Source organism: Zootoca vivipara, chromosome 8 (genome assembly GCF_965207765.1).
Source record: "Zootoca vivipara chromosome 8, rZooViv2.hap1.1, whole genome shotgun sequence".
NCBI classification, from domain to species: Eukaryota; Metazoa; Chordata; class Lepidosauria; order Squamata; family Lacertidae; genus Zootoca; species Zootoca vivipara.
This window is the reverse complement of record NC_142591.1, coordinates 79,128,378-79,151,415: the sequence shown is the minus strand read 5'-3', so window position 1 is coordinate 79,151,415 and position 23,038 is coordinate 79,128,378. Positions and strand designations below refer to the sequence as shown.

General features: G+C 44.9%; 1 protein-coding gene across 5 annotated transcripts in view; it reads left to right on the top strand.

Annotated features, from left to right (window-relative positions):
• Positions 1 to 22,816, top strand: part of ZFAT (zinc finger and AT-hook domain containing) — a 104,178-nt gene extending 81,362 nt beyond the window's left edge. For all 5 annotated transcript variants that reach the window (XM_088675986.1, XM_088675988.1, XM_088675987.1 and 2 more), the window contains 5 exons: positions 274 to 412; positions 7,867 to 7,985; positions 10,499 to 10,616; positions 11,588 to 11,718; positions 19,697 to 22,816. In XM_088675986.1, coding sequence (XP_088532112.1) covers positions 274 to 412; positions 7,867 to 7,985; positions 10,499 to 10,616; positions 11,588 to 11,718; positions 19,697 to 19,939 — 750 coding nt within the window. In that variant the 3' untranslated portion in view covers positions 19,940 to 22,816. The remainder of the gene's footprint in view (positions 1 to 273; positions 413 to 7,866; positions 7,986 to 10,498; positions 10,617 to 11,587; positions 11,719 to 19,696) is intronic.
• The last annotated feature ends 222 nt before the right edge of the window (positions 22,817 to 23,038 follow it).

The following is a 23,038-nucleotide window of genomic DNA, read 5'->3' as shown; positions in this document are numbered from 1 at the left end:
CGCGGAGCTGTTTGGTGCCAATGAATTTCTGCCTTATTGTGAAACTTTGCAAGGTATAAAAATGTAATACAGTTGGAGATAAGGCATTGCTAAGACATTGGCTTGCATGTGTTGCTCTAGAAGCATTACCTAATGGAACAAAGTAGCTTGCTATTATACATATTGAGATAGATTTGAATCTTGCTGTTTCTTAAGCCAGAAGCGTAGGTCTTCTGTAAAGTTCTGAAGACAGGAAACAGATGCGGCTAATTCATTTCCTTTCTCCTTCTGCAGCCTTTCCGGTGTGCCCACTGCCATTATTCCTGCAACATATCTGGTTCTCTGAAGAGACATTACAACAGGAAGCATCCCGATGAAGAGTATGTTAATGCTGGCTCTGGAGAGCTTGCCGCCGAAGCCCTTCTCCAGCAAGGTGACCTGTCTTATTTTGAAACCGTCGCACAAAAATTGCTCCTTTGAATTAAGACACAATTAAATTTCTTTTGCAGAGAGTATGCTGCGGCAGGCATAGCTTTTGAGTGGTGGACAGTGATGGGATTTTGTCTTCCCAGGTGTGTGTGCTGGTGTGTTTGTGTGTGTGAGGCACTGTCATCACTTCCATGAAAGAAAAAACCTGTAGCAAACCTTGTGTACGAGTTGAAAATCCATATGAATGAAAGCTGGAGGGAAGCCAACATCCACTTGTGGATCGGCGCAGGTTTAAATTCCTACCGAACGAGTTCTTGGCTCTCTCTTAATGGGAATGATGCCAAAGGCACTTTGAAAGGAAGAAAGCTGTTGCTGTATTTGAGAAAAGGGTTGGTTTTTTTCCCTATTTTGAAAACTGGCTGTGCAGCTGTGATCAGAGTTGGACTCTCCAATCCTGAATGTATTTACCTGGGGTTGCATTCCGTTGTCTCCCTCCTTGTCCATCAGTTTCCAGCTCAGCAGAAGGCATCTGTTATTATAGAATGGGGGGAGGCCATTTTTGCTGATTCTCCCTTTCCTCTGCAGCTCTCCCCCCCCCTTCACTAGCTCAAGAGAGGCAGGGGACATTTTGGAACAGTGCAGGGGACAGCAGGAGAAAGGGGAGATCTGCAAAAAATCAGCATGCACGCCCCCCTTCATCTCACAGAAGCATCCCATGGATTCAGTAGCTCTCTGTCCACAGACGGACATGGTCGAACACACCCCTTGGAACTCCTGTTGATTTCTGCAGAAACAGTTTCACAGGATGGCAGCTTAGATTTGATGAACTAATAAATAATAATAATAATAATAATAATAATAATAATAATAAAATTTATACCCTGCCCCCCCCAGCCAAGGGCGGCTAACAACGGATATAAAACAATTGATTAAAATACAGCTTAAAAACAAGATTAAATACAACATTCAAATGCAGCCTCATTTCAACAGAAACTGAAATCAAAAACTGGGGAGGAAAATGTCAAATCTTTACCAGGCCAATTATCCAGACTGGTCCTATGTGGGCCAGAAAAAAGCCAAGGAAGTCCCCAAATATGAGTTCCATCAGAAAGAAAGGAAAAAGGAAAGAGGATCTGATCTGCATCTGTTGGAGCAAGCAAGCCTAACATTCTGCTCATTGCTTCAGGATATTCTTCTCACTGTGGGGAATGGGAAGCCGACCTAGAGATGAGCCTTTGGCCCAATTCAGCAGGCCATCTTCTTACATTCTTAACCTAGCCAGTTCTCCTCTGCGTCACTTGTGAAACCGGCCTGTGGGTCAAATCCTGCTTGGTTAAACGCTTAGCGTTTCTCCCGCAAAGCATTCTTCTCTTGTACATGGCACCTGCATACATTTCTCAGTTCCACTGCAATCAGCTCAGCTCACTTCCAAATAACTAGCTGAGCATCAGAGTAGGTGCCTGAGCATTTTTCAACCCTTCCTGCTATATGAGGTTTTTTGTTGTTGTTTTGATATTCACTAGAGCCTGGGAAGATAAAAGAGGAAGCAGGGAGGGGGAGGAATTCGAGAGGAGTCTTTTCACTACTCCGGGCCCTATCTAATTAAAAGTGGGTTTTGCCGAACAACAAAATATCTGGATGCAATTGCAAGAGATGTGCACACTGCACTCTTAAGGGACATTTTGCTGCTGTGCAGTTGGAAATCTGATAGCCCAGTCCAGTAGCTTCTGAAGTATGAAACGTATTCAAGGATTCAGGACATTGAAAAGCATGTAACTCTACTGCAAGTGGGGAATTAAAAGGAAGCCAAAATTGATTGCCTTTTGCTGGGAGATGCTGAGCTGTTTGTAGAAGTTGACTCCCTTGTTTTATTTTTGATGGTTTCCAAGTGTTTATCCCCATATTGAATGACAAAATGCAGAACTTTCCCCCTCCTTAAAAAGCATCTTGCAGGGATTTCAAAATTCGCTTTTTAAAACAGTAGAATAGATGCCAGATTAACACAGCCGCTCTAGATAATGAATAAAACATCATTCTCCCAAGCGTGACATTTCTAAAAAGCATTTCCAAATTATTCTTTTCTTCTTTCATAGCTTTTTAAAAAAAATGTCTGCAAAGAATTCACGTTTATCGGAAGTGCTAACCCATGTTCCAACAACACAGAAACAGTGACACAAGCCAAATGCATTCAGAATAAATGCTGTCTGCCCTCCCCCTTCCATTGTTGCAAATATGGGAACTGGAGGACAAAAGCAGGGGTTGGCAACCTAAGGCCCATGGGCCGGAAGCACTGCGCTAAACCAGCACGGCGTGGGGACTCTCTTCTGCGGCTCCAGAAATTGCTTCTGCACATGCCCAGATGCTGGAAATCATGCCTGCTCATGTCCGCGGTGCCAGAAATCGCTTCTGTGCATGCCCAGACGCCAAAAATTGCTTCTGTGCAGGCATGATTTTCGGCGTCTGGGCATTTGCAGGCATGATTTTTGGTGCTGCGGACATGCGCAGACGCGATTTTCGGTGTCGCACTGCGCTGGTCCGACCCACGGAGGATCTCCGCAGGAGTGATCCGGCCCATGCCCGGTAGGCCTTGCCAACCCCTGGACAAAAGCATCGCAATGAGTGCACCCAGATGTTAGTTTCTTTGAGTCCTCCAAACCGCAGTGAAGATAGAGATCTGCGGTACCTTAGAAACAAATGCATTTATTGCAGCATGGACTTTGAAGGGGGGCTGCACATCCATTCAAAAGCACGTGCATTGCATTAAAATGGCCCCAGATCCAGTTCCTGTTATCTCCGGCCTGAAATCTCGAGAGCTGCTGTCTGTCATTGTAGACAGTACTGAGCTAATGGACTGATGATCTGGCCTGGAATAAGACTGCTTCCTATCCCTGTTGGCATGTGAATCATCAGGTGCATGGGCAGCCATGTTTGTTTTCCCATGGACAAACGTATTTGTGCAACAGCAGCCAAGAATGCAAGTACAGTGGTGCCTCGCTAGACGAATGCCCTGCTAGACGAAAATTTCGCTTAACGAAAGGATTTTCTGATCAGAGGTTGCCTCACTATACGGCGAGGTTTTCTATGGCCACCGCTTCGTCTTGCGAAGCGTGGCCATAAAAACCTCTGATTAGAAAATCAGGGCATTCATCTAGTGAAAGGGGAACCAGCTGTAGCAAGGGAAGAAGGCAAAGGAAGATGAGCTGTCAGCGCCTGTCAGCTGATCTTCCTTTGCCTTCTGCCCGTGCTGCACCTGGTTCCCCTTTGTGTTCCGCTGTTCTCCGCCAGCAACCGGCAGAGACCAGAGGAACACAAAGAGGAACTAGCGGAGAAAGCAGCCCTTTTTCTTCCTTCCTTCCTCTCCCCCTGCCACCGACAGAAAGGACAGATCTGTGCACGATTTCGTTCCTCTCCCCCTGCCACCGACAGCTTCGTCCGATCCGCGCTGTGTCGGGCGGGGTGAGGGGAAAGCGGAGTCCTCTTCTCCCTCCCCCCGTCCAACTGAGCCGGCATTTGGTGGCAATGGCGCCTTCTCGGCGAAGGCAAGCGGGCGGGCTGTCTTCGGCTCAGGTACTGGCTTGGCGGCGGTGGGGGAAAGGCGCAGGATCGTTCCTTCACCTTTCCCCCACCTCGCCCGACAGAGCCGGATCCGACGAAGCTCAGTCCCCCGGAGCCCATAGGAACGCATTAATTGACTTTTAATGCATTCTTATGGGAAACGGTGCCTCGCTAGACGAATTTTTCGTAGGACAAATTGAGTCCTGGAACGAATTAATTTCGTCTAGCGAGGCACCACTGTATAGAAACAGGGCAAGCCGTACATTTGATGGAATGGGGAGGAGTTTCCACTTCATGAACCTTCACAACTTGGCATTAGGAAATGGGGTATCTGCACAGGAAGCCAGGAATGTATCTCTGCCTTCAGAATTCATGCTGGATTTACATTCCCCCCCCCCCCATGATACACAAATGTTTATCTAGTAGCCAGATTAACTTGTTTTAGAAGCTAAAGAAAGGAAATGTCAGGAGCTGGAGGCAAGCGCAGGTCAGAAATCAAAAAGGGGGGGGGCTCGGTGTTAGTGAAGTTAAGTCTGTCTTCAAGAAACCAAAACAGCACAGGCCTAGTGATCCCAGCAACCTCTCCCCAGTTGGTCTTGCTCCAAGAAGGCATTTGCACGGACTGAAGGCCTCCGCCTTCCCACCACTTCCTAAGTCTCCTCCTCTCCCAGGTATTTCCCAAGCAGTTGCGAATTGTGCCTGCGCACAACCTGCCTCTGCTCTGCCCTCCTCATTTCTCGGCGCATTCTAGGAGACCAGGGGAGAGGGAGCTGGTCTCGGCAGGAGGGGGAGGCTCCCTGGCTTCTTCAGCAACCTACCTCTCTGTCTCGCGCCTCCCTCCCCCCCTCCAGCCTCCACTTCTGCCTCTGAGTCTGAATTGCCCTCTGCCACAGCCTCTTCCTGCTCACCAAACCCTGTCACCTCTTCTGCTTACGGCCCTTCCTCCTCCCAGTCTGCTCCCTCTGACCACTCATCGCCATTCCACCACTGACTCCCCTGGCTCTGAATCTTTTTCCCCTGGGGGTTCCCTTGGAGGTTCCCCAGCTGGTAGCCCCCCCCCCTCCTCTGCATCCAGCCACTCCATGACAGGAGCCCACTATAATTGTAGATAAAATGAACTAACCACAGGGCCTGGGCATCCCAGCTATCTCTAAAATACCCTTCAGAGATAGCCAACCACATGGCCTCCCTGTCGCCAGAAAGAAGGTGCTGTGGCCAGAATATAGGCTGTAAACTTCAGCCAGATTTGCCCAGTGAAGCAAAGCTGTTTTGTTTTTTAAACGTGAGCTGCTCCATTCAGCAAAACCTATTAATTATTTTGATGCTTAAACTTTCCTGCATTTTTAAAAGACAAACTGTAAGGATCTGGAGCCGTAACCACTGATAAGGAAATAGCCCAGGGCATGCAGTTCCATGTAGTTCTAGCAAGAAAAGTGCTTAATGGAAGTATTTTCCAGTAAGTTCCCCTATGCTACTGTCCTGATGCTGTAGCTTAAACTCAAGGACCGTAAGACGCCAAAGGAGGTTCGCCGTGGGAAGCTGAAGATAGGAAGCCTTCTAAAATGAGCGTTTTCCCATACTATCAGTAGCACACAGATCCTCGGGGGTTTTCTGGCTGCTTGTTATCTGCGACTTCTTTTCATTTTGTGACCCCTTATTAATGCAATATAGAAACTAAATGTCACTTCCAAGCGACCAGTTAGTGCATTAATAATGTGTGTGTGTGTGTGTGTGTGTGTGTGTGTCCAGGGGGGTGGGGGGGTCAACAGTGGAATTGCTCCTTTGGCATTTCAGAAATATGAAATCCTCCAATATGATTTGACTACATGCACGGGTGTCAAAAGCAGATAAGGTATGTCATTCAGTGACCTTTCCCCCTCTCTGCATTGCCAAAGTATTTAATGAATTGGATGGAAATTAATTTTCTTTAGCTGTGATGTCAATTAGCTGTCGCACAGTTTTCTGCTACTGGCTCAACTGCATGCTTCCATTTGTTGTTCCTTAATTAAAGTCACAGTGACAAAGGTGCCCATTTTAATTAGCAGGGTGTTATTGTTACAGTAATTTTAATTTAAAAGAAATAGAGGAAGGTCTTGCGTCTAATTGAGTTTTTATTAAGAGGGTGATATGAAATGAATATTTCATTTCAGATTTGGTAACTGATGGTATCTTTCTCCTATCCTGTGCCAAAGGTACTTACTAGGGAGCTGTGTAGTGTTGCATATTAACACATTTCACAGAGAAGCTATTCCAGTTTTGCATAAAACCAAGCAGCCTGCATTGTCTAAAGCGGTTAAAAATAATAATAGGCAGGACTTAGGAAATCCTTGAAGACTAATAAATGTCAGCAAATGAACCTCACTTTAATGAGGTTTTATGAAATGAAATAGAGGAAATTACTCCATTCCGTCGCGTTGATGAAATCCCATCTCGAAAGAGTTTGGCTTGGAGAGGGAAAACATGTTGCATTTGGTGCAAAGATGTTTCTGCAACTGATAAACAATGTGCCAGTGGCAAATTCTCCAACACACCGCTGCGAGATTAGGGTAGCTTGCCACTGCACGAAAGCGTGTGGAGTTCGGATGTAGAGACACCATTTATGTATGCAGTAGTTATTTAGTTCACTCGTAGACCGCCCTTCATGCAATCAGGAGCACAGGAAAGATCACAAGACATGTACTGGCAGCTACCACATGGTGAGCCAATTTCACAGTGAGCCAGTGGATGTTTCACTGGTGTGATTATTAGCCCTTAGCAGTTGGGGACAGGATAGCAGAGAAACAGAAAAGGCTCTTATTTCTGATATCTCTTTTCAGTTTTGAGTCTTTTCCGGTATGTTTCTGTCCCCTTCACCCCATGCCCAACGCCCTACAAAACTGCTCTGGAACCGTTTCCCAGGTTTTTCACATTCATTGTTGATCATTGCTTGCTGCAAATGACCATTTCACCATGCCGTTCCAGTAAGATATCATAAGATTTTTGTGATTTATTGATTTATTTTTAAAAAAGGAGAGATACCTTAGAATAGGGATGAATGGATCAGTGGCCACTGCTGCATTTCTTTTTAAAATCTGCATAATAATCAAATGCACATTTCTAAATGTAATTAATCCCAAAATACACATCGTATGCACATTTCAAGAATATAGTAAACAAAAAACAAACAAAAAACTGCATTGCAAAATCAGAAAAAAGGAAAGCCTGAATGGTGACTGTGCCCCAAATCGCTGTAGGTTGGGACAAGTGGGTTAGGTGTGTCTGTATCAGAAATCACAAATAAGGAATTCCTCAAGCTTCCATAACTCAGGGCTATGGTTTGTTTTGCTGCTCAGTGCAAAGTAATATTTCCCACCATGCTGTGCATCCCCCCACCCTGAGGCTTCACAGCAAGATTTCAGGGCTTCTTCTGAATCAGGACAAAAAAATAAATAAAATCAAGGAGCAATTTTTTAAAAAAATATGTTCAAATTGCCAGAGATTCTGAGCATGGAAATAGGAAATATATTAAAAACAAATTCTTAACTCTGTGTGTAGTAGATTCATTTTCCGTGTTTCTAGTTAAAAATTAACAAAACAATTTGCATGTGCGCACGCATGCAGAATTCACCTGAAATACTCTGCTGCCGGAAAACAAAAAACCAAAAGTATTTTCAGTATCAGTAGTGAAAACATAGTAGTTATATAAGTGACAATGTGTTGCTGTTTAAAGGTGCATAAATTTTGCTTTGTGCAAATCGGAAAGTAATCATCTATTAAACTTAATAAAGTTGCAACCTGGGAAACTTGATAAAGTGCTGATGTCTTACTGGCATGCATAAGCCTTAATTTATCAATGAGAGGCAAAGATTGTGCTGGTGGAGTTCATCATGTTCTCCCCCCCCCTTTCTCCCCCTTTTCCTTCAGGTGGTATTAAGTGTCCAGTTTGCAACTTCGTGTATGGTACAAAGTGGGAATTCAACAGACACCTCAAGAACAAACATAGACTCAGATTGGTCGAGTATGATGGGGAGACAAAGTGGGAGGTAAAGTCAAGCTATGGCAGCTGGCCCTGAAATCTCGAGCTTCTCTAGAAGGGTCAAGGTGTGGGATGTAATTGGAATCAAATGAGAATATGATGACATAAACTGCCTTATGAGCTTAAAAAAATGCACTGCCTCTTGCGTAGGCATGCAGAGATGTATGCTATCTGGCAAAAGGCTCCTTTCCCCCCCATTGCCCTTTAAAGGTAAAGGTAAAGGACCCCTGACAGTTAAGTCCAATCGCAAATGACTCTGGGGTTGCGGCGCTGATCTCGCTTTACTGGCTGAGGGAACCAGTGTTTGTCCACAGACAGTTATTCCAGGTCATGTAGCCAGCATGACTAAACCGCTTCTGGCAAAACCAGAACAGCGCATGGAAACACCGTTTACCTTCCCGCCGGAGCGATACCTATTTATCTACTTGTACTTTGACGTGCTTTCGAACTGCTAGGTTGGCAGGAGCTGGGACTGAGCAACGGGAGCTCACCCCATCACGGGGATTCGAACCACCAACCTTCCGATCAGCAAGCCCTAGACTCAGTGGATAGGGCTGGTCCCTATCAACAGCAAGGCTTGCTGTTGGTTCTGAATTCAAATTTGCTGTCAGCTGCAAATTCCACTTTCGTTGGGGATCTTTGCAACCCTGGCTTGAATTCAAGCCGCAGCTGCAAAGGAGTGTGTTGTTCTGATTGTTGCTTTGAAATTGAATTGCCTGGTGTCATATGGCACCAGGTGATTGACAGGTGGGCACACACCCCTGCATGCCAAAAGTGGCCTGACCAGATGCAGTCTCTCTCCCCCCCCCCCCCCCGGGTTTTGGAGCCTCTAAAGTAGACCTATATGTTTTTACTGAGTGTCTTACTAGGATGGGGAAAGAAGCAAAAGGGAAAGTCAGAGAAATTTTCTGAGTCTGCAGAGGGTTGAAATTAACTGATTTTAATAATTTCCCAAAATCTCTATAGAGTGCTGAATTGAATTGGATTCAAATTAGGTTTATTGGATGGCCTTGAAGACAGGGTGGATTTGATTTAAATCAAACTGATTTAAATCAAACTGATTTAAATCACGATTTAAATCACTAGTCAGTAAGGCTTGATTTAAATCATAGTTGATTTAAATCATAAAGACTAATTCTTGCTGGTATAACTTTAATATGCAAGTAGATGAAGATTTTTAGAATAACAACTTTTCATATTAGTTTTTTTATCCCCAGTTTAATAGGTTAATCATTCATATTTGGACAACTTTACTGTTGTACTTAGGAAGGAGAAAAATAATCATTACCTTAATAATAACAATTTAAATAGATTTATTCAACTGAAACAATAACATTTCAGCAAATGTTATTTGCTTAAACAAACATCCATGTTTGTTAACTAATTTGGCTAAACAAAAACAATATATATATTTTTTAAGAAACTTAGACTGTCAGCCCAGCCTACACATGAAAAACTTAAATACTGTCCACTCCAAACAATCAGAAAAATATTGTTTCTATTCTATTCACTGAACTTCTTGAAACTTAGCACTGAAGGGGTTGCTTCTGTATTCATAGGTTTGTAGAACAATAGGATTAAGGTCTTTTTCTCAACTCTGTTCATGTTATAACATTTTTGCTGTGAAGAAGAGGCATGTGATCTCTGTTGAGTCAAATTCAGTTTTGAGAACTGCAAAAGTAAACCAAGCACCTGTGATAATATCTTGTAGGCAGAGAAACTGCCCAATAATCTTACAAAAACCTCTGGAAGAGCATGACATTGTGAATGGATTAATGGAATTTATTTACCCCCAAAATTAAACATATACAACCTTATACTACAAAATTAAAAAACTAATCTTTATTTCATGATGGAATAACCTTTGGATGGTAATATGTTTTCCTCAAAAAAAAAATCCAATTTAAATCAAAAAAATCGATTTAAATCAAAAAAATCCGATTTAAATCAAAAAAATCCGATTTTTTTGATTTTTTTAAAAAAATCATTGATTTTTATCCACCCTGCTTGAAGAAAGTGTTGTTTTTTAGCTGTGATGTGCAATCCTATGCATGTTTTCTCAGAAGTAAGTCCTACTGCCTTCCGTAGGACTTACCCCAGGAAAGCGTGCATTGGATCGCAGCCTTAGCTTCCCCGTTTGGAAAGTGGATATTTTATTCATCCCAAGCTACTGCAAAGGTAAATAAGATAAAGGTTTCAGAGTACGTAAGAAGTGTAAATTATGAATTAATGATAATTTGAAAATTAGTTCCAACTATCGGTGTGACTGTAAGAATCATGCATAAAAAAATTCCTTCCAGCAGCACCTTAGAGACCAACTAAGTTTGTCATTGGTATGAGCTTTTGTGTGCATGCACACTTCTTCAGATACATGTAAAATTCATGCATGTAATTTTCAGAATGAATGGACTTAATACGGTGCTTCCTCGATAGTTTTACTGCAATAGCTGTTTGGCATCTTTGTGATGTGCTTCTGCCAGTTAATTCCCTTTGATCACCGATCACTGGCTCTTTTTGCAGCCCAAAGGAGAAATTCCTGAAGAAACACAGTATCTCCATATCACGGAAGCCGAAGATATGCAAGGAACTCAGGCCGCAGTTGCTGCTCTACAGGACCTGCGATATACCTCGGAGAATGGTAAAACGTTATCTTTAAGGAGAAACAAGCATTTCGCAAAAGCAGTGTATAAATGCTGAGCATTCAAAACGAGTCCCCGTATATTAGCTCAGTAATCCTTGCATGGTAAGACAGTACGAGTTGCAAATGTAGAGTAACAACAAGAGAGAGTAGCTAACCTAGGGCCACCCAGAGAGATTCATGGTCAAGAGGGCATTTGAACTGGTACTTTCTGTTCCAGTATTACACCAGCATTACGTTGTCAACAAAAGTGGCTTCAATAGTGAGCGTATTGTTTTGTTTCATCAAAGTTGCCAAGTCCGGAGCAACTCTGGGAAAGAAACGCATATTGGCTGGAGCCTGCTGCCACCAACACAGCTTCTTCCCAAATCCTGCAAAGACTTGAAGCAACTGGGGACAGCACAGAGGCGGGTTGCTTCTGCTCTAACATTGAAAAGGAACTGGCAGAGCAGTCCGAACCGCACTAATGCCTGGTGAAGAGGGTGAGGTGGGGTTGGGGGGCAGGCAGAAGCCCGCTCCAGGCAATGTCAGCCTATAGCTGCCAGGTTTGGGCCCGATGCTGTCAGGTGACAGCAGTGCAGCCCGTTCAGTCGGATTTGATGACTTACTGAGGTCACCAAAGATAAATGGAACAAAAGATTTGGCACCTTGGAGGCTGACCAGTTTATTAGGGCGTAAGCTCTTATCACTCCAAAGCAAACTCAGTGCCACCAGCGGAGCTTGCTTCTAAGCATATGTCCAGACCAGTGGTGAGGGGAGAAGACAGGATTCTATATGGAACTAGGGAAGAATACGAAGAGGGATTTGAACGAGGGGTGAGCGGGGGAAGTTCTCGCTGCAATGGCATGGCGGGATGTGCAGCGGCGGAAACGTAAGCAAAAGGAGATGAGTTTGAACAGAAGCGAAGATTGGCAAGTTTGTGTTACTTTTGATGCCGGCCTGGTTCTCATATTGACATTCTCTCCGATTAGGGGGGCGACTTGACCCCACGGCTGTGAACTTCCTGCAACAAATCATAGAGCTGGGCTCGGAGCCCCACGATGCAGCTGCCGTCGCCTCTGTCGTTGCCATGGCCCCAGGAACTGTTACTGTCGTGAAGCAGGTCAAAACTCTTTCCTCTGTGTGTGTCTGTGTGTTTGTGTGTGTGCGCGCGCATTAGACAGAAGGAGTGATACCTTTGGCTATTTGTTGTATGCAAATAAATAGTTAATATTTCTAAGCTTCTGGAGACCACAGCTGTTTAGCCAGACAGCTCAATACTAGGCCGTCCTTGCAGCGCTACCTTGAACCACATTTGTTTCTGGATTCGGCATTACGGAATGTGTGAATTCTCTGCCCAAAACAGAATGTAATCAACTTCATTATTCCTGTATATAAAGTTGTGGGGAGAAAAAGGGCTGGTTTCGAAAGATGACGTCAAAATATTTATTGCGAGCCTATTATGCTAGTGCATTGCGCAACTAGCAGCTCATGTGAAAGAGACATCAGGCATGCAATTTTTTCCCAGGACGGTTCCAGCTCATGATGGGGGGGTGAAAGGTTGGAGGCATCGCTGATCTTGGAAACTTCTTCCCTTTCTCATTCGCTACATTCAAAGTCCTTGCATGTTGCAGGTGGGGGAAAGCTTGGAGCATCATTCTCCCCCACACATTTGGGCATTCTACGAATAGGAGTGATTTTGACACAGGGGCCGCACTCTCAAACTTGCAACCCCCCACAAGAATACTGAGGTGGTTGCAGTCTCATGAAACCATGTGCCATTTGCCTCCTGGCTTGCTTGGTTCAGAGTAGCTACATTTCTTCCAGAGATAGGTTCCCACATTGTGGCAAAAGTGGCTGTTTAAGTTGGCCTCTAGGCAAGAGAGTTGAGAAAACTGACCTGCATTCTATTCCACTTCTGAGTGTCATCCTGTAATGAGGTAGCAATCTGCAAGCTATTGGAGGCAGTGGGGTTGCAGAGGTTCTGCTGGGGACTTATTTGATCTGTAGGATTTTGTTGGAGTCGGGAAGAAAAAAAAATAGCTTTCTAATGGTAGTATGAGGCTTCCTTCTCACCCCTTTTTTATAATGAGGACTTTCATTATTCATAAATAACCTTAATATCGTGGTTTGCTCATAAAAACACATTTCAATAAAATTGTATGTTTTCAGATACTTGCATAAGGCATTGAGTCCTTTTTATATATTGTTAGCTTTTATTCTGTGTAGACACCCTGTGAGATAAATTCTTGTGTTAATTGCCGAATGATTTCCTTTGCAGCTTTTATTTTGAATCTTTGTGTTGGTGGCGTTATGCTAATCATTTTTTGTGTAAAAAAGTGGGGGGATAGAAGCATATGATAAAGCAAATATATTTATATATGCAGAAGATCAAGAGTGGGGGGAATCATATTCCAGTGAGTCCTTATCAAATGTTGAGAAGCTAGACTAGTATAAAGCTCAAGGATTGCTGAAAGGCCTGAGCCATAATCCTGTTGCACCTCAGAGCTATGGAGTAGTGTGATGCCCCCCCCCAGCCCCTTTGGTTTCAGCAAAGCTAGGCCTACAGTCCAACTGCTGAGCAACAACTAGCATTGCTTCTGTGACAGATGAAAATGACTATACTCTAAATACTCTTGGCATGATCTTCCACCTATTCTCCCTCGCCTTTGGGGGTGCTCATTGTATATTGCTTGTGTTGGCTGGGGGCACCAGTTCCAGCAGCCACTGCAAGCAGCACGAGGCTCCCCTGTTCATGGAGATGGGGTGACTGGCCTACCTCACACTGTCAGCCTAGTAGTTCGAAAACACACCTGTGCAAGTAGATAAATGGGTACTACTGCGGCAGGAAGGTAAACGGCATTTCCATATGCTCTGGCACTCGTCATGGTGTCCCGTTGCGCCAGAAGCAGTTTAGTCATGCTGGCCACGTGACCCAGAAAAGTTGTTTGCGTACAAAGGCTGGCTCCCTCAGCCTGAAGCGAGATGAGTGCCGCACCCCATAGTCGAATTTAACCATCCAGGAGTCCTTTACCTTTTACATTTTAAGAACTGAGTAACAATGGTACAGGGTTTCAAGTGGGCCAGAACCATTTGCAAAAATTGCATGGCTGCTTCTGCTCCTTCCCACTCCTCACCTCTTCCTTGTAGTCTCCTTTCTATTCCACCGCGTCCCCCAGGGTGTCCCTGCTCAGGAGAAGTGATGACTTGGGGAATCGCTTTGGCAGCGCGAGAGAACCAAACTAGCTGAGGACTTGAACAATTCATTGGCTAGCCTTGCAGAATCTCAATTAAGTTGAGCGAAATAAATGCCCCAACTATTCTTTGTTGCTTGATCCTCGGCTTCCTGAAATACGTTGTTGAAACGTGAGCAGGTACATCTAGTAGTAAGGGGCTATGTGTAAGAAACCAAAGAAATGGTGTCCAGGTTCCACTATTAAATAACTTTCATAAATGTAACACAAAAGACAGGAGACTGCTTCATTCAGGTGTCATATTGTAAAATCATTCTTAACAATGCTTGATCTTGACATATTAGATACCCTAGAGACCAACTAAGTTTGTCATTGGTATGAGCTTTCATGTGCATGCACACAAAAGCTCATACCAATGACAAACTTAGTTGGTCTCTGAGGTGCTACTGGAACAATTTTTTTTATTTTTTATTTCGACTACGTCAGACCAACACGGCTACCTACCTGTAACTAAGATTGAAAGTTGTTGGCATTCATCTTTCTTGAGAGACAATGGAGTGTGACTCCAGGGGTGAAGTCAATCTACTGCATTTGCAACACCCAAGTGACCTCCCCCGGGGTGCAAGCCTCGGCAGTGTGTATGGAGGTCCCCCTCTCGACCTTGCTGATGTGGCTCAAAGGAAAGCAGAGCAAGACATTTGGCAGCAGCTTGGCTGCAGGAGTTGCTGGAAGAAGGCATACCAGGCGCCATCCAACCACCTTAGGGACTCCACTCCGGATTTGTGTAGGGTTTACTCCTTAGCCTTTTCTTCTCCTGAAGATATCCTGCAAAGCAGTGGAGTTTTAGGATCAGAGTTTTCCTTCTCCTAGACGGGCTACCTTCCCAGGTGGATGAGCCTCACGTGCCCCTCACTCCCCCCTAAAGCACATGCAGAAACTGCCCTTTTGAGGTTCTCTTTGGGCTCTGGGGTGGGACTGCTTGCAAGCCAGAAGGGATCTCCAGGGTGCTCCCCATTTCTGGGTACCACTTCCAGGTACCCGGCACCACATGTGCGCGTGGTCACACACAAATAGATTGGGCATAAAGCTCTTGCCAGGAAGCAAGGAGGATGCTTCAGGTAGCAATGGAAAAGAATGTAGGTGCTGCCAGAAGAAAAAAAATGGAAGGGCATCTCCTTTTGGCTTGGTAGCTGCTGTTATCTCATTGACTCCCTTATTAGAGGGATAAAGGGGAAAAAAGAGCATTTTGGGAGAGATGGCCCCCAGTGGATCAATCCAATAGGACCTAAGCAGAGGGCATGTAAATGCTGAGCTGACATGAAGTGTGCCAACCTGAGAAATACAGCAATTTGTCACGCTAAGAGGATTATAGATAGATGTCCACCAGAGAGAGAGAGAGAGAGAGAACGAACAAGGAGCGCCACAAGTGAAAGCAGTTAATCATTTTTCCTGGAATGACAAAACCAATGAAAAACATCTGGGTAAAGGCAGGTAGGGAGGCTGTTAACTTTCTTTATTGGCCATTTTCATTTCAGGAGAATATAAAATTGAATAAGCATTCCGTTTGTCGCCCTTGCGCCAAATGAGATTCTAGTTTCATTTCACTTTCGCGTCAGCGGCATTTTTATTTATCTTCCTCTCCTTGTTATTTATTTGCGCATCTCAGATGCATTTAAAATTATGTGCGGCTCTCAACGTAAACAAAGCCAATTTCGAATCCCATTCAGGCTACAATATACTTGCTTGCAGGTCTTGGTGAATGCTGGGCAGTGAGGCTTGTTGCCTTAGGAGTAATGTGTGTGGTGTTTGCAAACCTGTTTTGTGATACCACCTGGGAAACTAAACAGCCCCCCCCCCCCCGCCATCTGAAAAGACGTTGAAATTCCATCACCAGTGACAAATCTCTTTGGATCCAAACACAGCAGTGAAAGAGAGGTTTTGCGTACCTATTTCAATGGCCATATATGTTTTCATTTGGCTACCTGTCTAGATCCAGCAGTATAAATTGTTATATATGTGTAATCTGTGCAGTTCTTAATGCTTGCCTTAGATAGCCCAATACCTTGGTAGGCAGCTGACAGACTCCGTGAAGCCCGCTGAGATCCTCTGATTGACCCATTGATCCTCTGGTTTTCTCCCCCTGCACACACACACACTTCTCTCCCAACTTTCCTTACAAGTGGTGCGCCAGGAAAACCTGCTGCCAGTTGCACCTTCTAGAGTTGCCACATTCTAGAGATGACACATTTGCCAACTTTTGACTATGGATCTCTATGACGACTCTCATTGTCACAGGATGTGCGTTGTGACTACTCTAGAGTAACGACTCTGTACGTTCTTGCCTTTTCATGCTTTTATTATGTGCAGTCTATTTACAGTGATAGAGCTATACAGGATACATCCTTCTAGTCCGAACCAGAACCCTGGAATGGCGCGCTCCGCGTTTTCTTCCAGCATAAGAGTCTGGGCACGCCAAATCGCCTTCCGCGTTTTCTCCTGCGTAATTCCGGAACCAGAGGGGAAAAGGGCCTCCTTTCCCTGTTTTCCTTCTCCCCCTTTTCCCCCTCGCTATCTTCCTCTCCCACGTGTAGCAGGGGCTCTCCTATGCTGCCAGAGCCCCGTCTCCTCCTTTCTCTTTCCTCACTTGACTCTTCCCCCTCCCCGCTGGCACTACTGCTGGTGGAGGAGCTGCTCCTCAGGATGGGAGGGGGCTCTCTGTACGTTTTGCCCCTTACACTCATCATGAAAAAGAGGATGTGTCCTGGAAAAAGAGGACACATGGCAATCCTATGGGTACATTCTGGTTATCTTTACTATCCTCACATGCTTGTTAATGTCTGCACTTCGTGTTAAAATACAGCTTAAAACAAAGGATGGTTTAGGGCCAACGAGTTCAGGCATGCTGCTCAGAAGTTCCTGAAGTTCCCCGCTGCCGCCATGCCAAAAAATAAGCCAGAGCGTGACTTGCTGTTCATTTGAACCCAAGCTCATGCTCATGCCAGTGTGGTGTAGTGGTTAAGAGTGGTAGACTTGTAATCTGGTGAACCGGGTTCGTGTCTCCGCTCCTCCACATGCAGCTGCTGGGTGAACTTGGGCTAGTCACACTTCTCTGAAGTCTCTCAGCCTCATTCACCTCACAGGGTGTTTGTTGTAGGGGAGGAAGGGAAAGGAGAATGTTAGCCACTTTGAGACTCCTTAGGGTAGTGATAAAGTGGGATATCAAATCCAAAACTCTTCTTCTCAGTCGGTAAAGCGTGAGACCCTTGTTCTCAGGGCCGTGGGTTCGAGCTCCACGTTGGGCAGAAGATTCCTGCAATGCAGGGAGTTGGACTAGATGGCAATTGTGATTCCTCCCAACCCTACAATTCTGTGGTTCTATTATTCCCCTTCCCACAAGCAGTAAGTGAAAAACAGGAACTCTGTTCCCCCTTTGTTTGGAGGCACAAGACTGGGTTGAGGCAGCACAACAAGCTAGTTTTATCCATGATGCATCAGGAAAGCAGCACCAACAGAATTCAACAACAACAACAGCAACAACAACAATAATGATGATGATGATGATGAAATGTAGTTGAGTGAGACTGCTAAGCTTGGCCCTGTCACAAAGCTTCTCCCAATGATCTTTATTTACTTGGGCTAGGTAAAGGGTCCAGTTGTGTCCGACTCTGGGGTTGCGACGCTCATCTCGCTCTATAGGCTGAGGGAGCCGGCGTTTGTCCGCAGACAGCTACCGGGTCATGTGGCCAGCATGACAAAGCTGCTTCTGGCGAACCAGAGCAGCGCACGGAAACGCCGTTTACCTTCCCGCCGGAGCAGTCCCTATTTATCTACTTGCACTTTGATGTGCTTTCAAACTGCTAGGTGGGCAGGAGCTGGGACCGAACAACAGGAGCTCACCCCGTTGCAGGGATTCGAACCGCCGACCTTTTGATCAGCAAGCCCTAGACTCTGTGGTTTTACCCACAGCGCCACCTTGGGCTACCGCGTGCCTTTCCTCTCCCCCCCCCCCGGTGGTCCAGCTAGTTCCCAGTTCTGTGCTGCTTCACAGTCTTATTAGAAACAGGGGCTCCAAAGGGAGAGTAAAGGGTGGTTGTTTTCAATAGAGTGTCTTTGCCTGCATGGCTTACCGGTTGCCGCCTGTCACTGCGAGGTGTTGTGTCGGGCTTTTTCACTAGAGCTCCAACTCCTGTGTTGTCGTTGTCGTCTTTCCTCCTTCAGATGAAGTTAAACAGAAACGAAACCTGAATAAAAGATATTCATTCTCCAAACAAAAGAAGAAGCCAGCCTAAATCAATTAAATGGCGCAGCCAGCTTGGCATATACTGATCAATGTACACATAAAATGTCCTTCTGTTGAGCACAGCTGTGTCATATAACAAACCTTTTGGCACAATGCAATTGCATTTTTTTCTTTCCTCCAGAAAAATAATAATGATGATGGCTCCCTTTCTTTTTGTTTTACGCCTCCCCCATGCTCATGCTTCATTGCTATTACCATTATTATTTCAGAGAGCATACTTGCTGCAAATGAAGGGAGCCTTGGGCCATCTGATATTTCCATTGCTGTCCTGACGGGCATTAAGTGGATATAGTTTGCAGGTACTCTGCAAGTTGTATTTGGGGGAGAGTTGATCCCTTCCCGCAACGTTCTGTTTTAAAAAGACTGTGCATTGGCAATTGCAGATCTGTGAATGAAAATCCACAGTAAAGTGGGCTCAGATGTTCTGAGTTACTTGTTTTTAATCCAAAATCGTCAGTTGGGAGAAAATTGTCCCCCCCCTTTTTTTTTTACACCCAGGGAGTTTGTTTCGTGTTTGAACCTGTGTGCTGTAGATTAAATGTTCATTTTTGCTCCCCTTGGGAAAGTAGCCATTGTTCTGGGAGACCACCTCCATCTTGCCCCATGGAAGGAGGTGGACAGAGAAAGAGTTCCAACAGAAGAAATGGTGGTGACCAACCTCTGCATCAATTGCATGCTCTGCTCTCCCCCTACAGTGGCTCACAGCAAAGATAACCATTGCAAGGCCGACCATCTTAGCGCCCACCACTCTGAATAAATATTTGCTGGGACTGAAGGTGTCAGGTGTTGGGGTGTGATTATTAAAACACACTCCCTTCAGCATGAATGTCTTACTGGAATTGTACTTATTTCTCCAGATGATGCAGTAATGTGCTGGTGACCTTGTTTCAGATCCTTGCTCAGCCATGAACCTCATTAGGCTACTTTGGATCAGACATGTCCTCTCCTTCAGTCTTTCTTGGGGTCCTTCTGAGGATAATATGGCCCTTGGGTGGGTGGGATTAAAAATTGACAATAATGGTGACCAGTCCTTCTGGCAAGTGACCCATGGTGCTGGGCTAATCTACGCTGTTGCTCAGAGGCATCTCCTTTGTATGGAATTGCTTCTAGTCCATTGAGTGGTTATCAATGTGCTGATGTGCCTTTATTCCCCTTGTGGCACAGATTGGCTACCAACTGCTTAAACTCATGGGCTACAATTCAGCAAAGGGAAAGTGCATAAGGAAACCAAACTCCTCTGTCATCGCCTCGGCTCTGCTGTCCCCCTGCCAGTGATGAAACGCCTGTACATGCGGTGAAACCCTTAAGTTTTGGTTATGAATGCACATCCGTTAGGTCTTTCAGTAGTTCAGTATTCCTGCGACTTTTTGCATGCAAAGCAGGGCTCTACCACTGACCCACATCCCTTCCCTAGTGGGCCATTAGCTGTACGAGCTCATCTGTTATTTAACTGAAGCAAATACTGCAATCTCCTTTAGCACCAATAATTTATGAAATACGGGGCTGGGTCGTTTATTCGCACCTAGGTTTCCTTGCTCTCATTTTAGCAACATTTCAGCCCCGCCATCCAAAGAAACCCTTTGTAACCTTCTCCCGTTTTCTCGCAGGTGACGGAAGAGGAGCAGTCAGCCAACCACACGGTGATGATTCAGGAAACGTTGCAGCAAGCTTCCGTCGAGCTGGGCGAGCAGCACCATTTGGTGGTCTCCTCCGATGAGGTGGAAGGGATCGGGACGGTGACTGTCTACACCCAGGGGGGAGAGGCCTCTGAACTTATTGTGTATGTGCAAGACATGCAGCCTGTGGAGGAGCAGGTGGAGGAGCAGGAGCAGCCTGGACAGAAAATCTAGATAAAACTCCCAAGGGAGATCAGCCTTCTGGTACCGCCAAATTGCTACATGCTTTGTTTTCCAATGTATATTTAATGTTGGGCAAGAACAGAACCTCCCGCAGCTGCTACTCAATCATGTGTTTAGTCTTTGGCAGGTGGTGCTCGTGGTTGTTGACTGAACTGGTGGCTTCATCTTTTTGCCAGTAAATGTTTTGGTACATACTGAGCCATGCGCAGCTTCCTTTCACATGGCGCTACTCTCCCGCTCGTAAGGAATGCCTGAAGTCACAGCAAACAGGTCCATGCAGATGGATGGTCATGACCACTACCTTTTGGGATAAAAGATACTTTTCCTAGAGCAAAAGGTGAACCAAAAAAAAGAAGAAAAAATAGCAAGAGGAGGCAATGGCAGTGGACAGCACTTGATGAACGCTAAAATGCTTGCGTGTTATGCACTTTAAGAAGACTGTAGACCGAAAAGGACAATGTTAGCAACTGCCCAGAAAGTTCAAATTTTAAGACTTGCCAAGCAACAGGCCCTGCAGTGAAGCTATTCAGAAGAACAGGCTCCATTGGGTTGGGTTCACTCAACATGCAGAAAATGTGGTGGTGTCAATCAGAGCCAGCTGTTCTTCAGTGCTCCTTTTTAAACGGTTTTTTCTAAATGGTGTTCAGCATTTTAACCTCCCTAAAGAGAGCTTTCCTTGCTTTGTCACTGTGAATTGTTGAAGACCTGAGATCATTACCTGAAGAAATGTGTTCTCTTTTATCTATCTTTTAAACCAGGACTCTGTGCCGGTGAGCACCTCCCTGGCATGGCACGTTTTTATTTGGAAGGGATCTAATCTGATATGCAAGTGAAAAGCTCCCACCTCTAAGGGTCTTTCAGATGCCCAGTCCCTGCTGAAATGCAAGTGTTTTATGGTTGTGACATATTTTGGTCACGTATATTGGAGATATATAGTGGATTTCTTTCCTTTTTTCTATCTATCCGTGAAGCATTATTTCCTTGTCTCCCCTTTCCTTTTTTTGCAAGCAATAGCAATAACTTCAGAAATATATATTTTAAAAAAATCATAGCTCGGGCACAGTTTTTTAGATTAACACACTCGCTACAGGGTTATGTCTCACATAATATACAATGGATGCCATGTTGAAGCACTGAGAAGTAATACCAAGCCAAAAAAATCTGTGGAAGCCACAGTGATAGAATGATATTTTGGGATCCTATTTCTCCCATCCTGGCAAACGTTGAGCATTTTCTCCAAAAAAGGAGCACTAACTCTGCATCCTTGAGCTGCATCGAATCACTCTTCTGTATTGATTAGACACGGGTGATCTATGCAAGTCCTATTCTTTTTCTGTCTCCTTAAATAATAAAATAGATATCCGCTATGAGGAATCACCTAAAGTAGAGATGCAAGCATCTCTTGCTGTAAGGGCGGGCTCAAACACTCTGCTCTTGGTGGAGAAAAGGGTGTGCAATTTGGAGAAAGACTCCCATCATCCCTCGCCATAGACTCCACTGGCCAGAGCTAATGGAGTCTTAACAACTTCTAGATGACACCGTGTTGGCTACGCCAGTTTATCCACGTGGTTTTTTCCCCAGTAGGCCTTGGTGATTGGATTTAATTTGGCCCTATGTGTTCTGATCTCATGTCCCGTGGTCAGGTTGTGATTTGGACTGCATGGCATTGCATTCAGCAGAGAACTTATCCATTGGGCTCCACGGACAATGTCACATCTCATTGGGTATCTCACACCTGACATGTGAGAGTGACAATTCCTTGGGTTGCGTCAGAAAGTGGGCAGAGGAGGTATGGTGGACGCCGCCTCCCCAGCCTGATCCTTCCAGGGAAGAAGACCGTTCAGAATTACAACAGGGGTGTGAGGGAGGTCACAACTCAGAGGCAGATGAGGGGGAAAGCTGGGAAATAGGAGGAGGAGGAGGAAGCACCAGGATGGCGACAGCGGACAGACACAGTGTCTTTAGAAAGCATTCCAGACCCACCCACCCCCAGAACCTGGTGAGCATTGAAAGTAAGAGAGCAAAGAGCTCAAAGGCAAAGGGCACTTTTCAGCACCCGTAGTGATGACGCATGAGGAAGTGAGAGAGACGGAATGGATGGAGACTCAATGCCATTATTCCAAGAGGTTGCATTCCCAAGCCCCTCTCTGCAAATATTGAATAAAAAGCAGGTGGTAAGGACTTATCCTTGTCTTATCCGTTCCTGACAACCTGCTGTGGGGGTTGGGTCCTCTACCGCCTGACAGGTTGTGGGGTAGAGTGCAGGAACGGGCCGACTATACAGCAACTATATAGCTACTTGCCTTTTTTCACCAGTGTATCCTTTGTATTGTCATTCACACAAACTCTGTTTTGGGGTGTCATCCAGTATGCGAGAGTGAACTCTTTCTCTTCTTTCTTTTTTTTTTGGTAATCTCAAAGCCCCGTTCCTCAAATAAATATCAAACAAGGTGGAAATGTAAAATCCCCATCACTGTATTTATGTTTATTCAGCGCAATGTCCTAAACTGCATGTGGGGGGATATTAGCTTCTGTTGAACCTACACAATTCTGCTGTAAGTCCATCTGCTACATCTGCCTATGGCTCCATCCTTGGTTTTATGTCGCATCCCGCAAAGTAACGATGGTTTAAATGGCATGGCAATGGATGGACACAAAACAGACAACAAGATGTAAACGAGGAAGAAATGGATATGGAAGAAGAGATGATGTGGCAACAGGAGGAAGAGATGGACAATATGCATGTAACAGGAGTGGGAAACCTGATTATTGTTTTTAAGAAATTGTATTAAATTCAGATGGATTTGCAATAATTTGGAAAAACCAATAGATAATAATTAATAAATAAATAATAAAGAAGACAATGGATGCATACCAAACAGAGAAATGACCTTTTAAAATCAGTTATCCTATCTCCAATAGGATGCTTTATACGAAGATACGTAATTGGACCCTGAGATGTAAAAGATTTCCCCCTGTTCCTGCACTTTTATGTTGTGAAATTCTGTATGTGCACACGACTTATTAAGGGTGTAAATGGCTATGTGATTCGTGAATCAGATACACAAACACTTCTAGGTTGGGAAATTG